Genomic DNA, 19,222 nt, shown 5'->3' with positions numbered 1-19,222 from the left:
ATTCCAGTTTCCGCCGGAAGCCGCTGCACGCCCCACCTCCTCCTCCTCCCTCACCTGTCTGACACACATCCCCCTCTCCTCCCCAAACCCAGCCACCAGCCCACGCTCCCTCCTTCTGCGGACATGGCGCATGTGCAATGGTTCGCGCCAACCAACGGTTCCCGTCATAATCAACGGCTCACGCCGTCCACTCAACGGCTCGCACTACCGTCAACGGCTCACACCGTCCACTCCACGGCTCGCACTACCGTCAACGGCTCACGCCGTCCACTCAACAGCTCATGCCGTCCACTCAACGGCCCGCACTTCCGTCAACGGCTCACGCCGTCCACTCAACGGCTCGCACTACCGTCAACGGCTCACGCCATCCACTCAACAGCTCATGCTGTCCACTCAACGGCCCGCACTTCCGTCAACGGCTCACACCATCCACTCAACGGCTCACACCGTCCACTCAACGGCCCGCACTTCCGTCAACGGCTCACGCCATCCACTCAACGGCTCACACCGTCCACTCAACGGCCCGCACTTCCGTCAACGGCTCACGCTGTCCACTCAACGGCCCGCACTTCCGTCAACGGCTCACGCTGTCCACTCAAAGGCCCGTGCTACCGTCAACGGCTCACGCCATCCACTCAACGGCTCGCACTACCGTCAACGGCTCACGCCATCCACTCAACGGCTCGCACTACCGTCAACGGCTCACGCCATCCACTCAACGGCTCGCACTACCGTCAACAGCTCACGCTGTCCACTCAACGGCCCGCACTTCCGTCAACGGCGCACACCATCCACTCAACAGCTCACACCGTCCACTCAACGGCCCGCACTTCCGTCAACGGCTCACGCTGTCCACTCAACGGCCCGCACTTCCGTCAACGGCTCACGCTGTCCACTCAAAGGCCCGTGCTACCGTCAACGGCTCACGCCATCCACTCAACGGCTCGCACTACCGTCAACGGCTCACGCCATCCACTCAACGGCTCGCACTACCGTCAACGGCTCACACCATCCACTCAACAGCTCACACCGTCCACTCAACGGCCCGCACTTCCGTCAACGGCTCACGCCGTCCACTCAACGGCTCACGCCATCCACTCAACGGCCCGCACTACCGTCAACGGCTCACGCCATCCACTCAACGGCTCACGCCATCCACTCAACGGCTCGCACTACCGTCAACGGCTCACGCCGTCCACTCAACGGCTCACGCCATCCACTCAACGGCTCGCACTACCGTCAACGGCTCACGCCGTCCACTCAACGGCTCACGCCATCCACTCAACGGCTCGCACTACCGTCAACGGCTCACGCCGTCCACTCAACGGCTCACGCCATCCACTCAACGGCTCGCACTACCGTCAACGGCTCACGCTGTCCACTCAACGGCCCTTGCTACCGTCAACGGCTCACGCTGTCCACTCAACGGCTCGCACTACCGTCAACGGCTCACGCTGTCCACTCAACGGCCCGTGCTACCGTCAACGGCTCACGCTGTCCACTCAACCGTCTCTTTCAAAACCACGAGACAAAGACAGGTGACAGTGGGGGACGACCGATAAACATGAGGTAAAGACTCAAGACCGATAAACATGAGGTGAAGACTCAAGACCGATAAACATGAGGTGAAGACTCCAAGACCGATAAACATGAGGTGAAGACTCAAGACCGATAAACATGAGGTAAGGACTCAAGACCGATAAACATGAGGTGAAGACTCAAGACCGATAAACATGAGGTGAAGACTCAAGACCGATAAACATGAGGTAAAGACTCCAAGACCGATAAACATGAGGTGAAGACTCAAGACCGATAAACATGAGGTAAAGACTCAAGACCGATAAACATGAGGTGAAGACTCAAGACCGATAAACATGAGGTGAAGACTCAAGACCGATAAACATGAGGTGAAGACTCAAGACCGATAAACATGAGGTGAAGACTCAAGACCGATAAACATGAGGTAAAGACTCAAGACCGATAAACATGAGGTGAAGACTCAAGACCGATAAACATGAGGTGAAGACTCAAGACCGATAAACATGAGGTGAAGACTCAAGACCGATAAACATGAGGTGAAGACTCAAGACCGATAAACATGAGGTAAAGACTCCAAGACCGATAAACATGAGGTGAAGACTCAAGACCGATAAACATGAGGTGAAGACTCAAGACCGATAAACATGAGGTGAAGACTCAAGACCGATAAACATGAGGTGAAGACTCAAGACCGATAAACATGAGGTAAAGACTCCAAGACCGATAAACATGAGGTAAAGACTCAAGACCGATAAACATGAGGTAAAGACTCAAGACCGATAAACATGAGGTGAAGACTCAAGACCGATAAACATGAGGTGAAGGCTCAAGACCGATAAACATGAGGTAAAGACTCAAGACCGATAAACATGAGGGAAAGACTCAAGACTGATAAACATGAGGGAAAGACTCAAGACCGATAAACATGAGGTGAAGACTCAAGACTTGTAACATGAGGAACGAGCTAACAAGCAGACAGATTACACTTGTGAGGTACGAGGCACATACGAATGAGGACGAGGGATATGTATGAGAGAGATGAGGGAGATGAAGGGCTATGCATGAGAGAGACGAAAGAGACACGAGGGCTATGCATGAGAGAGAGAGAGAGAGAGAGAGAGAGAGAGAGAGAGAGAGAGAGAGAGAGAGAGAGAGAGAGAGAGAGAGAGAGGAAAGAGAAATGAGGGTCATGCCTCGGGAAATGCATGAGAAACACGAGACGAAAAAATGAGGGTTATGCCAGAGACGAGAGAGAGAGAGAGAGAGAGAGAGAGAGAGAGAGAGAGAGAGAGAGAGAGAGAGAGAGAGAGAGGGAGTGTAAGGGAGGGCCATCATAGAGTGAGAAAGACAAGAGAGTCGAGCAAAATACTGCTCACCATTCCACGAGGAATATACACATATGGATGAGAAATACACACACACACACACACACACACACACACGAAGGTCGGCAATGTACACACACCGCCTGACGGACCTGGGTATAACGTGAAGGTCAGCAAAGGCACACAATTGAGAAACACGGGTAGAAAAGGTCGCATGGACTTTGTCATGGGGGAAGGGGAAGGGGGATGGGAGAAGGTCAGGAGGATTCTCATCACAAGGAAGAGAAAGGTCACACACAGACTAGGTCAAAGGTCACAAAGTCTATCAGGCATAGAGGAAAGTCCACAGTCTGCTACGTAGAGGAGACAGGTCACACACACACACACACACACACACACACACACACACACACACACTTGTACATTGAAGGTCAAAAGTCTATGACGTAGAGGAAAAAGGCCACAGTCTATCACAACGCCTAAGAGCCAAAGAAAGGCCACAGTCTATCACAAAGCCTAAGAGCCATAGAAAGGCCACAGTCTATCACAAAGCCCAAGAGCCATAGAAAGGTCACAGTCTATTACGTTAAGGAAAAAAGGTCACAGAATCTATCAGTTATATAAAAAAAAAAGATGACAGTCTATCACGTTTAGACCAAAGGATACAAAGTTTACCTGGAAAGGAAATATCACAAAGTCACACAGTCTACTTCAAAAAAAAAAAGAGAGGAAGGTCACAGAGTTTCAGTGACGTTGGAGAAAGGTCAGCGAGTCTATTACATGGAGAAAGGTCACAGAACTTTCTCATGAGGAGGAAAGGTCACACACAAGGAACAAGACGAAAAATACAGATTGGTCGGACAGCATCTCGCCTGACTCAAAAAAGAAAAAAAAATTGGGTCACATGAACGAAAAATATGTAAAATATTTACATGGAGACGGATAGACATACGATAATAAAAAATAATAACAAAAATAATAATAATAATACTAATTTATATAAAGACGAACGAGTTTATATATATATATATATATATATATATATATATATATATATATATATATATATATATATATATATATATATTCCTATGAGTCCACGGGGAAATTGAAACACGATAAGTTGCCAAGTGCATTTTCGTGTAATAATCACTCGCAAAATTGTGATCCTTTCCAATATATATATATATATATATATATATATATATATATATATATATATATATATATATGAAGGTGAAATCGCACTTCAGTAGTTCATACAATTCACCATGTAATTTTTCCTATACAAGTGGCACGACAATGTTTCGTGGAGACAATCCACCTCCATCAGGTGCCAACACTTGACAGAGTTGTTCAAATCCCAACATCACACTTGATTCCCGCCGTCCAACACCAATCTTTCCAGACCAAGCACTGTCTCCTCTGTCTAGTCAAGCCACGCCAAGTGACCCTTACCCCCCTTAATCACTCTCCCTCATCCCACCGTAAATATACGCGTACAGATAGCCAATAATACAATCTCAAAGTGACACACACACACACACACACACACACACACACACAAGGTACGCCACATATTACCAATCCCACGACATCCAACACACTAATTTTCCCTCTGGCTTCACACAGCACAAATCGATGGCCAATGAACACAGAGCCACGCCAACATGTGCGTGTGTGTGTGTGTGTGATCGCACACAGCCCCAGCCTCTACCTCCGCTTCGCTCAATCACGGCGACAAGCGAAGACACACACGAACGACCCACACGAACGACCCGCCTTTGAGTCCCGAGTGTAACGACCCTTTGAGTAGTGTGACAGGGGGAGGGAGGGGTCGTCGTATTCTTGTGGTCAATGACCTTATACCTTCCCATCTATCTATCTATCTATCTATCTATCTATCTATCTAGTCGTCTCCGTCCGACGGCCTCGCCAAGCAGACTCCTCCGCCCTTCCTTAATAAAAAGGAAAAAAAAGAGAAGAAAATATGTCGCTGCCGCCGTCCAGGACACTGAACCCTTAATGACGACACGCCCCTCGGGAGGGACGCCACAAATCAGATCCAAGTTAACGGATGGATGCCAGCCAGCCAGCCAGCCTCTCTCTCTCTCTCTCTCTCTCTCTCTCTCTCTCTCTCTCTCTCTCTCTCTCTCTCTGCTCTACTGCTGCTGCTACAGCGTCGCCTATGGCGGGATAATCGCTTAACACAGTCGCCGGGGTACGAGGTGAGAGGGTGAGTGAGTTGTGCCAGCGAACGTCCTCACCTAACCTAACCTAACCTACCCCCTCACACCCTACCTGCCTCTGCCTCCTCCCCCACCGAACGCTGGAGACCAGGGGTGGCAGGTGAGGTGAGGTCCCCCGGTCTAGCGATGATTGACCCTGGCCAACCACAACAGACCTGGCGATGCTCAGACCTGGCGAAGCTCAACACGAAGAAACCTGCTCGCTCCTGTCCTCAAAATAAACACACACACACACACACACACACACACACACACCATCCCCCTTCTCTTGTACCCATCCTTCAAGCGGTCTATCTCCCACGTCTCACCACAAATATCACCGAAGACAAACGGTTAAATATCAACGACGAAAAACAGTGAAATATCAACGACGAAAACCAGTGAAATATCAACGAAACATCATACCTTGCGTGAGGACCAACACGGTCCAAAGCACACCAACTTCCCCCACGCCTTTACATAGTGAGACACGGGCTATGATCCTGGACGCTGGGCTCCTGGCTCAACGCGCGTGTGGCTCCTGGTGCCACGCCCTCACAGACGCTGGACACGGGAGGAACAGGTTTCATAAACAACCTGCCTGCGTCTCGTCCACAACACCCGACGACGCTGCTGGGGGCCGACCCCTTACACCAAATGCCTTCCCACCTGCTTCATCAACACGACCAGACGCGACACACCGACACACTCAGTCCTCTGTCTACTGAGGACCAGACACGACACCTACACACTCAGTCCTCTGTCTACTGAGGACCAGACACGACACCTACACACTCAGTCCTCTGTCTACTGAAGACCAGACACGACACCTACACTCAGTCCTCTGTCTACTGAGGACCAGACACGACACCTACACTCAGTCCTCTGTCTACTGAGGACACGACACCTACACTCAGTCCTCTGTCTACTGAGGACCAGACACGACACCTACACTCAGTCCTCTGTCTACTGAGGACCAGACGCGACACCTACACTCAGTCCTCTGTCTACTGAGGACCAGACACGATACACACTCAGTCCTCTGTCTACAGAATCCACAAAGACCGTACTCAAAAACCATCATGCACAAGATATCGCATGATTACCCGAGTTGGTGCATGGTACATCGCTGGTTTTGGACGGAGGATAAAGACTGGTTTTAGACGGATGAGAAGACTGGTTCTAGACGGAGAATAGGCTGGTTTTAGACGGAGAAAAAGACTGGTTTTAGACGGAGGATAAAGACTGGTTTTAGACGGAGAATAGACTGGTTTTAGACGGAGAAAAAGACTGGTTTTAGACGGAGGATAAAGACTGGTTTTAGACGGAGAATAAAGACTGGTTTTAGACGGAGAATAAAGACTGGTTTTAGACGGATGAGAAGACTGGTTTTAGACGGAGGATAAAGACTGGTTTTAGACGGAGGATAAAGACTGGTTTTAGACGGAGGATAAAGACTGGTTTTAGACGGAGGATAAAGACTGGTTTTAGACGGAGAATAAAGACTGGTTTTAGACGGATGAGAAGACCGGTTTTAGACGGAGGATAAGACTGGTTTTAGACGGAGAATAAGACTGCTGGTTCTGGACGGTGGATAAAGACTAGACGGGGAAGGATGCATGTGGAGGACCTCCCCCCCTCCCCCATCAGTGGAGCGTGCGTGGGGGGGGGATGCGGAACAACACTGTAGTTCTGGGGGAGAGGTAGTGGGCGGGGGAGGCCAATCTAAGAAACATCAATAACGGAGACGGACGGACGGACGGAGAGACGGACGGGGACGAGGGGTTTGGGGCAGTGGAGGAGGGAGACGGACGGACGGAGAGACGGACGGGGGGGGGGGGTTGGGACAGTGGAGGATGGAGACAGAGGGACGGAGAGACGGACGGGGGGGGGGGGGGTTGGGACAGTGGAGGATGGAGACAGAGGGACGGAGGGACGGAGAGACAGAAGGGGACGAGGGTTTGGGACAGTGGAGGAGGGAGACGGACGGACGGAGGGACGGAGAGACGGAAGGGGGCGGGGATTTGGGGCAATGGAGGACGGAGACGAACGGACGGACGGACGGACTGACGGACGGACTGACGGACGGGCGGACGGACTGACGGACGGACGGAGAGACGGAAGGAGACGGGGGTTAGGGGGCCACAGTGGAGGAGGGAGACGGGCGTGGGGCGGACAGAGGGGCACACACATTGCTCCCGGTGGCCCACAAGTACTGACTGCCGCCCATTCATGTGGAGGATGAACAGCTGGGCTGGCCGTGATTCATTTCCGATGAACAGCTGGGCTGGCTGTGATTCGACTGAGGCTCGTGTGTGTGTGTGTGTGTGTGTGTCGACTTCTGGTCCCGTATTTTCGGGTGTTTTCTCTAACTCTGTTTCTTAGGACAAAAGTCTGGCTGACCAGTGTATGCCATCATACATATATAAATCCTACGATTAAACTGGTTCACGAAGGCACACACACACACACACATACACACACACACACACACACACACACCACCCGGGGCTACAGAGGGTGTGAGGGTGGCGGAGGAGGAGGAGGCAGGTAGGCTGGCTGGGTGGCTGGAGGCCATGCCCCTCAAGAGACGTTGCTTCGCACATTACCATGTAACTAAAAGTTACGTGACTGTCACACTCCCTCCACATCTGAGGACCAGCCTGATTAAGAGAGTATATACATCTTTATTGATATCAGATATATATATATATATATATATATATATATATATATATATATATATATATATATATATATATATTTTTTTTTTTTTTTTTCATACTATTCGCCATTTCCCGCGATAGCGAGGTAGCGTTAAGAACAGAGGACTGGGCCTTTGAGGGAATATCCTCACCTGGCCCCCTTCTCTGTTCCTTCTTTTGGAAAATTAAAAAAAAACGAGAGGGGAGGATTTCCAGCCCCCCGCTCCCTTCCCTTTTAGTCGCCTTCTACGACACGCAGGGAATACGTGGGAAGTATTCTTTCTCCCCTATCCCCAGGGATAATATATATATATATATATATATATATATATATATATATATATATATATATATATATATGTGTGTGTGTGTGTGTGTGTGTGTGTGTGTGTGTGTGTGTGTGTGTGTGTGTAGGGCCTGCCTGCGGGCTGCGGCTTCCCACAGCTTGGCCGACCGATGCCCTACCTCAACAACCCAGCCAGCCAGCCAGCCAGCTAGCAGCCAACCGGGCTGTGAGGGGAGGTAGGATGATTCCCCCCCATGACTTCTCCTGTTCAGATGTTCACCGAGTTTCATGAACAAGGCGTTTGATAAGGGTCCAACACACACACACACACACACACACACACACACACACACACACATATATATATATATATATATATATATTCTTTTCTTTCATACTATTCGCCATTTCCCGCGTTAGCGAGGTAACATTAAGAACAGAGGACCGGGCCTTTGACGGAATATCTTCACCTGGCCCCCTTCTCTGTTCCTTCTTTTAGAAAATTGAAAAAAGAATATATATATATATATATATATATATATATATATATATATATATATATATATATATATATATACATATACATATATATATATATATATATATATATATATATATATATATATATATCGCACAAACCTCCAACATCCAGGATCGAACCCGGGACCCCTGTGCAACAGGCGGGAGCGCTACCGTAGGCTATGATCGCTCCTGTAGGGAAATGACTATTCGAACACTATGTACTCGAATACCCTTCGTCTCACGTTGGTGAGCAACGGGGTCTACACCGGTCATTTCCCATTAGGCTCACACATCCAGCAGATAGCATTTTACCGAACCTAACTGTCTACCGCGGAGGTATATGAATACGAACAAAGTGCATAGGAACGCGCACCGTCACAGAACATATGACAGCATTTTACCGAAGCTAACTGTACCTATTAGGGGCGATCATAGCCTAGCGGTAGCATTCCCGCCTGTTGCAAAGGGGTCCCGGGTTCGATCCTGGCCGTTGGCTTGTATGTTCTATGAAGGTGCGCGTTCATATGCACTTTGTTCGCATATATATATATATATATATATATATATATATATATATATATATATATATATATATATATTTATATATATATGGTAAGGATGACTATACTCACATCTGCAGTGACTGACAATAAATTTTTAGCAAGTCTCCTTCCCTCTCCAGAAGTACAATGAACAGTGTCCTAATGATAAGGCACCAATCACGGTCCACCAGTAACAACAAGTGTAGGCTGTGTGTTTACGAAGTCACCGACTGTCCCCCACCAACATGGTGAAGCAAGTGTTGGTGATGACTTAGGGGGGAGAGGGAGCGTCACCATGGCAACCTCCACGGTCTACCACCCACCCACCACCACCTTCACTACAACAAAGGCCAGCCACACCTGGTCCTTGTTCCTCCCTCCCTCAACTTCCCTCCCTCACCCTCACTGGTACCACCTCCACCCTTCCCTCAAACCGTAGGTAGCGGTGGCCACCGAGAACGAGCCACTTTCCCTCACCTTCTCAGGAAGCATCGGAGCTGAGAAGAGAACCCACATTCGCTCTCCAACCTTCGCCCCACCTCTGCCTTCCGCCTCCTACCGCCCAACCCTATCCAGTGTGATTTTCGGAATCTGGATTCGCATTCTCCATCGAAAATCCAGGTCGCGTCCCTCCCCAAACACTTCGTTCTCTCGCCGGACCATGAACGCCTCATCATGTCCCTTATATCCCCTCTCTAACTTGGGTCCTCGTCAGCAACCATGGCCACATCCTGTCCAGACCCCACACCTCACCTTCCTCGGGGAACGGCAGCGGGGTGAGAGAGAGAGAGAGAGAGAGAGAGAGAGAGAGAGAGAGAGAGAGATCACGCCCTCCTCGTCTCCAAAGCGCCGTCCCTCACGCAGAAGGGGGTTTGCCGAGCTATGTAGCCCATCGCTACCTACGCCCAGTGTCTGAAGCTCTACCACATCACTGTTCTCAGGACAACGCCAAGCCTTTTTAAAAAAAAAAACCACAACTCTGCGTACGACTGCCTCAAATCAAGCGCGTTTCAAATACTCAGTGCGCAAACTACGCCTTCTACAACCCGGTTAGACACACAATATGATCCCTCTTAACCAAGCGAGTCTGTATATACACTCCTCTTCAACTCCCTATACATCTATGATCCCTCGTCTGTATATACACTCCTCTTCAACTCTCTATACATCTATGATCCCTCGTCTGTATATACACTCCTCTTCAACTCCCTATACATCTATGATCCCTCGTCTGTATATACACTCCTCTTCAACTCTCTATACATCTATGATCCCTCGTCTGTATATACACTCCTCTTCAACTCTCTATACATCTATGATCCCTCGTCTGTATATACACTCCTCTTCAACTCTCTATTACACTCCTCTTCAACTCTCTATACATCTATAACCCCCAAGTCTAACTAGCGTCAGTACCTACCTTCCCTTAAAGGGCTCCATGACCTTTTGTTTCGAATGCCCCACTCCCTCTTCCCCTACCACTTCCTCTACCACTTCCACTTATCGGAGTCACCTCCCCAACACCCATCATCCATACTCTCTCTCTCTCTCTCTCTCTCTCTCTCTCTCTCTCTCTCTCTCTCTCTCTCTCTCTCTCTCACAGACAAGGTAAGTGACCCCTACCTCCTCCAGCAGGATAGGTGGTCGGCCTCCCGAACTGCTCCCGGTGCTCTGCAACTCCGTGGAAGAAGAGGAGGCTTCCGGGAGCATGAAGAGGGCATTCTTCAAGGAGGGGATCTGAACAGGCACACGTACGTACGGCCTCGTATGAGGGGCTCCTGAAGTAGGCTTGTACGAGCCAGTATGGAGCATCTCCTGAAGAAGGCAGGAGAGAGGAACTAACTCCTGGAGATGCACGTGAGAGCCTGTAAGGGGAACTCCTGAAGAAGGCTTGTACGAGCCAGTACTGGAGCATCTCCTGAAGAAGGCATGAGAGAGGAACTAACTCCTGGAGATGCACGTGAGAGCCTCTACGGGAAACTCCTGAAGAAGGCAAGTGGGAGAGCCTGTATGGAGAACTGAAGAAGCATGTGAAAGTGGTTGGGGAACTCCTGAAGAAGGCACGTGGGAGAGCCTGTATGGAGAACTGAAGAAGCATGTGAAAGTGGTTGGGGAACTCCTGAAGAAGGCACGTGAGAACCTGTATGGGGATCTCCTGAAGATGCATGCGAAAGTTCTATGGGAACTCCTGAAGAAGAATGGGAAGAGCTTACAGTAGGTTACTCAAGACGATGGTGAACGCCTTCATGAGGGAACACTGGTGGTGAGGTGTTAAGATGAGGACTACTGAAGGTTTAGTGAGTGCGCCAGAGAGGATCCAGTGGGTAAAACCTATTAACGAGAACTCCTGAAGGTGTAGTGAATACCAGCAGGAGAGAGGACTCCTGAGGGTGTGACGAATAAGGGCCTGCCTGTATGAGAACTCCCCACTGGGAATGAAGACAAGACCGTAGAGCTGAGAAAAAAAAAGAATGAGACAAAAGCTATCACATTCGGGTGGTGGGTTAATGAATACCCAGGGCTACGAAGTGAGCCTCAACATGAGGGTTCATGAGAGACATCGCAACACCAAGAACCTGTGTGTGAGTGAGTTGTGGGGAGTGGTGGCGGGATGAGGTGGGGTGAGGTTACGTGGGTGGGTGGGTTGAGTGGGGAAGGCCTTTATGAATGGTGCAGTGCGTAGAAAGTAGATTGTTTACACCCATGTTACTGTGAGGGGGGCGTGTGCGTGCATCTCCTGACCGTGACGCGCTCGAAGTCCACAAATGGACCGAGAGAGACGAGCAACTGAACCTCATACTTGTGGTGGAGGGGAGTAGTGGTGCTACACTGGTGAGAGGAGGAGGAGGAGAGGGTGCAGCGCCCCCCAACCCCACTGCTCGATCTCTTGAACGTCCTCTCCTACCACACGAACACATTCACATTAACAACACCTCTTTTTTTTTTCCCCCCCTAAATCACTCAGTACTCCTATGCTATAAACGTACTTCTTTTACATCTTTCCTCAAAAAAAAGTGTGTTTTCGTACAAGGAGATGAGAGAGAGAGAGAGAGAGAGAGAGAGAGAGAGAGAGAGAGAGAGAGAGAGAGAGAGAGAGAGAGAGTGTGTGTGTGTAATAACATGTTTGCACTGTATGGAGGGAGAGTTTTACATTCGCAGGGGCCGCATTCCTTGACCCATCTTTCCTGTCATTATACACCTTATATTCATGACTCTCTCTCTCTCTCTCTCTCTCTCTCTCTCTCTCTCTCTCTCTCTCTCTCTCTGTGTCCTGCATAGACACACACACCCATGGTCAACCATTTCTTAAGATACCACTGGAAGCCCATCTCCATCCACTCAGTCAGTCCGATCAGCCCATCTACACTTGCGGCAAAGCCTTAGCCGAGACCTGGAGACACTCGCTCAACACCTCACCCCTCACCACTCACCCCTCACAACCCACCCCTCACCCCTCACCACTCACCCCTCACCACTCACCCCTCACACCTCACCACTCACCCCTCACCACTCACCCCTCACCACTCACCACCTCACCACTCACCACTCACCCCTCACCACTCACCCCTCACCACTCACCCCTCACCACTCACACCTCACCCCTCACCACTCACCCCTCACCTCACCCCTCACACCTCACCACTCACCCCTCACCACTCACCCCTCACCACTCACACCTCACCACTCTCCCCTCACCACTCACCACTCACACCTCACCACTCACCCCTCACCCCTCACAGCACTCGACGTGGGTCACCCGTCCGACAGGAGGTCCTGATACGCTGGGGGCAAAGTGGGTGTAAGAGGGAACATGATTCTCACAGAATGATGGAGGAGTTAGTGGCGATACTGGTGATAGTGGTGATAGTGGTAAGCCACAAGGAGCACTGCCCCTACTTCCCTTGGTGGCGCCAGACGCCGACAGGGGTCCCTTCCTCCTCCCCCCCCCCTCCCACTCCCACGCCGAGGGTGAAAGTCGCACCCAGGTGGGCAGGTGAGGGCGGGCCCTGCCGTCATCATTCCCATGCACCAATTACTACCGTCTGAGACAACCACCACCTCCAGAGGGGGAGGTTACTCAATACTCGCCACACACACACACACACACACACACACACACAGGCGCCCCAACCCTTACCACCTTCTGACACTCAGAGCAAACCCAAAACCGTAAACATCCTTTTCTAACACTCACACACACACACATTATATATATATATATATATATATATATATATATATATATATATATATATATATATATATATAATCCCCTGACTCCCTTGGCCTACATGTAAACATTCTGCTTCTGAACCCTGGCTCGGACCCGAACGCCGAAAGTGAGGGAGTTGCCATTACAATACAAACACGCGAGTCCCGAGTTATCTGGACTGTATAGAATACTTCTTTCCCAACGGCGTTACTGATGCGTGGAATAAGCTCCCAGAAAACGCTGCGCACAGCAGCAGCGGCACTCTTACTATCATCCAAAATCAGGCTTGAGTCTCACTTGTCCCTCTCTGGTACAGAACGAATCACTGAGCCAACCATCAGAACTTAGCGGTACATTAGGGTACCTTCTCAGACACCGATCTCTCCTTGGGTCATGATGCGGTTAACATACCAACGCTGATTAAGCCGTGTGCCTGCTTTGAAGAGGGCAAGAAAGAAATACTCTCTTCGCTCTTCAACATCAGGAATAATAATCCAGACATGGTAAGTCGAGAGGCTGGGGGGTCAGGTTTATTCTTAGTGTTGTCTGTAACAAAAAGTGGAGAAATGCACGTCGCTGATGACGGGATCCATGACATATTCATGTTCAGTCGACCTTATGGCACCATAATTCGTATAATTTCCTCCAGGCTTATTACTCCTGCAAGGCATTTTTATGTACGTGCTGCCGGAGGGAGTGGATGAGGGTTGGGGGAGAGAAGGGCCTTGACTTTGCTATTCCTTTCTTCTACTGCTTTTAAGAGGACTGCAACTATTACTTTATATGTAAGGTTAAGGCCAGACCACCTCGCTTGGAGCTTTGGGGGATCTGTGTACCAGTGTAACTCTATATAAACCCAAAAAAGTTATTTATATGTAAGGCATGGCGACCATTCCAGAGACCCGTTTAAAAGACCTCGTCGTCTGAGCTATGTTTACACACACACATATAAACATAACACAAACGTACGTGAAGAATAATGGTAGGCAAGAAAGACTCGCCATTCCCCCAAGGCTCCACGAGAACCACTGTAATGAACTCGCGACCAACATCACATACTGTGGGACAAGTAGGTGGCCTGGAGGAGGAGGAGGAGGAGGTGCCGGTTAGCCGGCTGAGTGACTTACATGTGTTCCATGACGTCGTAGAGGAAGACGCCGTCGGCCAGGGCGGCGTACGTGAGGTCGCCTCCCCCATCGCTCTCGAACGTCCGCACCTGCAACACAACCACAACACAACCACCTCAGCAACCACAATAAAGCTCTCGGTTCACATGTCAACATTAATAATAACAATAATAATAAAGAAGAAAATACATGAATGAATATTAACTACGGTTGACAATGACAGACCAATGACATCAAGACACGAAAAAAATACATCAAGAGATGAAGATAGTATTATACACATCACTAAGGTACAGTACAGTATATGTAAGGTAAGGTATATGTAAGGTAAGGCAACGCCAGGTAAAGTAAGGTACGGTATATGGAAGATAAATTACGGTAAGGTAAATGTAAGGTAAGGTTGAGTTGAGTAAGGTCAGGTAAAGTGAGCTTTGGTTAAGTTAGGTTAGGTTAGGTTAGGTTAGGTTTGGTTACGTTAGGTTAGGTTTGGTTAGGTTATGTAGGATAAGGTAAGGCCCACATTTCAAAGGAAAAAAAAAAACCAATACAGACAACTCTACATGGATTACAAGTCCCCCATTCTCACACATGAACAAGCAAGTCGAGTGACGGGACTGTGGGGTTACGACGAGGCTCAACCCGGACAACAAGCGGCAGGGAGGAGAGTCTCTCTGTCCGTGCTGGGAACGCCACTTCGACTCCACCGTGCAAATATGAGGAGTTCACATCACTCTCCCTCCCATCACAGTAAGACACAGGGAGCATCCCAGGTCCTCACGGTCCCCTCAAACACGTCTCACAAGCCCATGTTTTCGGGGGCCCCCATGCCATCCACCACCCCTTCCATACACTAGTTCATGATGTAATAATAACATTCCCTTTACAGCCTGGCCAAGATCCAGGTCAGACACTAGTTCCCAGGGTCCGCTGAGACCCCTCCCTGACCTCCAGCCCTCGACCGTGGTTCGAAAGGAAGAGCCAGCCTTCCTTCTCACGGCCCAACAGCACTCACTCCAACGGTGGTGTGATGAGAGCGACAGTGTGTGTGTGTGTGTGTGTGTGTGTGTGTGTGTGTGTGTGTGTGTGTGTGTGCAGAGGGCTGAGCACAGTAACCTAACCTTGAGGCTGGACGCCAAGATTACGGCTATATACCATCTGTTGCCAGCAACCAGCACCACGGCCAGCAACACCAACCACTCCACAAAGACACCACGGCCAGCCCCACCAACCACTCCACAAAGACACATCAGTAAAGCAATCCACGACTAATTGTTATCCAAAACACACACGCGAGACTGGGGCCTCACGAAAGTAAACACACACACACACACACACACACACATACACACACACATACTGGGTACCCGGTTAAGACACGGGGGAAACACGGGTATAATATTTCGTACTGCATTAAACATAAGGTTAAAAGATGAGGCAACAAGAGAATAAAACTCCGTTATGCACGAACAGTCATCACACACACACACACACACACACAAACACACACACACATTACGACGCTTTCATTAACACAAACCTAACATGCCTCATTCTTATCCAATCAGCTTACTTTTTTCTTATCCAATTCGCGTGAGAGAACAAATTCACGATATGTACCGATCATCCCCATTTTCTATGTCCTATAATTTCATCCAACACGGAGGTAAAACTACAAAATAATCTATCTATCTACATATTATATATATATATATATATATATATATATATATATATATATATATATATATATATATATAGAGAGAGAGAGAGAGAGAGAGAGAGAGAGAGAGAGAGAGAGAGAGAGGTGGAGAGAGAGAGGATCACAACTTTGCGCGTGATCAAGATATTCCTATGAGTCCACGGGGAAAATGAGACATGAAAAGTTCCCAAGTGCACTTTCGTGTAATAATCACATCATCAGGGGAGACACAAGAGAGAAATATCAACTGACTGTTATATTTCTCTCTTGTGTCTCCCCTGATGATGTGATTATCACACGAAAGTGCACTTGGGAACTTTTCGTGTTTCATTTTCCCCTGTGGGCTCACAAGAATATATATATATATATATATATATATATATATATATATATATATATATATATATATATATATACATATATATATATACTGGCGAAGGGGTCACGGTGAACCCCGGAGATTGTGTCGCTCTCCGGGACAACGGAAATGTCCACGCTTATCCCTTGCACCAACAATAGCCTGCTGGCCAACATATCCTCTGGAGAAAGATACTTTTTTTTTTTTTCTTTTTCCTCTTACGCTGGAAGCTCTCCAGTCATGGACAAAAGTCCACGTTGAGGCTCGGGCCTGAATTGAAATGTGAAGAGGGTTAATGTGAGAGAGAGACGAGAGACGAGAGAAAAATATTCTAGGATGAATTCGGAGAATATGAGTAATATATATATATATATATATATATATATATATATGAATGGAGAAAAACTGGAGGAAGTGAAGTGTTTTAGATATCTGGGAGTGGATCTGTCAGCGGATGGAACCATGGAAGCGGAAGTGGATCATAGGGTGGGGGAGGGGGCGAAAATTTTGGGAGCCTTGAAAAATGTGTGGAAGTCGAGAACATTATCTCGGAAAGCAAAAATGGGTATGTTTGAAGGAATAGTGGTTCCAACAATGTTGTATGGTTGCGAGGCGTGGGCTATGGATAGAGTTGTGCGCAGGAGGATGGATGTGCTGGAAATGAGATGTTTGAGGACAATGTGTGGTGTGAGGTGGTTTGATCGAGTAAGTAACGTAAGGGTAAGAGAGATGTGTGGAAATAAAAAGAGCGTGGTTGAGAGAGCAGAAGAGGGTGTTTTGAAATGGTTTGGGCACATGGAGAGAATGAGTGAGGAAAGATTGACCAAGAGGATATATGTGTCGGAGGTGGAGGGAACGAGGAGAAGAGGGAGACCAAATTGGAGGTGGAAAGATGGAGTGAAAAAGATTTTGTGTGATCGGGGCCTGAACATGCAGGAGGGTGAAAGGAGGGCAAGGAATAGAGTGAATTGGAGCGATGTGGTATACAGGGTTTGACGTGCTGTCAGTGGATTGAATCAAGGCATGTGAAGCGTCTGGGGTAAACCATGGAAAGCTGTGTAGGTATGTATATTTGCGTGTGTGGACGTGTGTATGTACATGTGTATGGGGGGGGGGGGGGGGGTTGGGCCATTTCTTTCGTCTGTTTCCTTGCGCTACCTCGCAAACGCGGGAGACAGCGACAAAGTATAAAAAAAAAAAAAAAAAAAAAAAATATATATATATATATATATATATATATATATATATATATATATATATATATATCCCTGGGGATAGGGGATTAAGAATACTTCCCACGAATTCCCTGCGTGTCGTAGAAGGCGACTAAAAGGGGAGGGAGCGGGGGGGGCTGGAAATCCTCCCCTCTCGGTTTTTTTTTTTTTTAATTTTCCAAAAGAAGGAACAGAGAATTGGGCCAGTTGAGGGTATTCCCTCAAAGGCCCAGTCCTCTGTTCTTAACGCTACCTCGCTAACGCGGGAAATGGCGAATAGTTTAAAAGAAAAAGAAATATATATATATATATATATATATATATATATATATATATATATATATATATATATATATATATATTTTTAAAAAAGGATGTGGTCGTAACTGTTAAATCAGCCAACGTTTAGAATCAGGACTAACGAGATGTCATTTAAAAGCCTCAAACTATTCATTCATGATCAATAATAATCGCAGTCCCGGTAGAAGACGATAAGATGCATCGAAATCGCGGAATATTTGACGTAGTACCGTACACAACCGTTAAGTAAGTCAACGCCGAGCATACGAAGGCGCAGAGAAAATGCTGGCTATTATTCTACGACCGATACGCGAAAGGCCGAACCTTTTAAACCTATATCTGAAAGCCGAGAGACTTCGTAAACAACATGGAATGCATCGGTGACCGCTCAACTGTGACGCTAACGAACAAAAAACACAGCGCAGAGTAATGCTGACGACTTCATAATCAAAGTGGAGGTCCAACCCTAGCGAAGAACCAATGGCCATGACGCAGCTACCAGATGCCGACCCCCACGCGTCCACGAGCAGGCAACACTAGCTTTATGGGCCCCAATTATAATCACACAACCGCAATATCCAGGCTGTGAAGTCTGGATGGCGGGTATACAAAGACGCTGGAGGGATTTCTTCTTCCTCTTTCTTTTAACCACAAGCCACACACAAACACAGAGCGGTGACGTAACGCGCGATCAAAACGACGCACTCCTTCTCTCTAGCCTGTGACACAACATGAAGCTCAAGTCACGGCCGACAGAAGCAGTCCTTAAAGGGTGGAATGCCTGCCTGGTCGGATAGCCATACACACTTGTGTCTGCCTGTCGGTCGAGACCGACCAGAAGGACTCGAAGTACTAACTTCGACCAGGACCAGGGCTGACTGCGAGACGCAACACGTACCTACCAGGCTACCGACCAGCGCTCCACATTCTCTCTCTCTCTCTCTCTCTCTCTCTCTCTCTCTCTCTCTCTCTCTCATGAACCTCTACCACAAGGTCCGACTTGGCTACCACATCTCTCTCTCTCTCTCTCTCTCTCTCTCTCTCTCTCTCTCTCTCTCTCTCTCTCTCTCTCTCTCATGAACCTCTACCACAAGATCCCACTAGGCTACCACATCTCTCTCTCATGAACCTCTACCGCTCGTTCACCCCATTCGAAACCTACAA

The 19,222-nt window shown here is 48.4% G+C and overlaps 1 protein-coding gene across 3 annotated transcripts in view; it reads right to left on the bottom strand.

Annotated features, from left to right (window-relative positions):
• Girdin (protein girdin) overlaps nt 1-19,222 on the bottom strand; it is a 571,686-nt gene that overhangs the window by 513,659 nt on the left and 38,805 nt on the right. For all 3 annotated transcript variants that reach the window (XM_071681027.1, XM_071681029.1, XM_071681028.1), the window contains exon 2: nt 14,488-14,576. In XM_071681027.1, the coding sequence (XP_071537128.1) occupies nt 14,488-14,576 (89 nt within the window). The remainder of the gene's footprint in view (nt 1-14,487; nt 14,577-19,222) is intronic.

The sequence above is a fragment of the Panulirus ornatus genome, chromosome 32, assembly GCF_036320965.1.
Source record: "Panulirus ornatus isolate Po-2019 chromosome 32, ASM3632096v1, whole genome shotgun sequence".
Lineage (NCBI taxonomy): Eukaryota > Metazoa > Arthropoda > Malacostraca > Decapoda > Palinuridae > Panulirus > Panulirus ornatus.
Note: the sequence above shows the minus strand (reverse complement) of the source record. Positions and strands in the feature narration are given on the sequence as shown.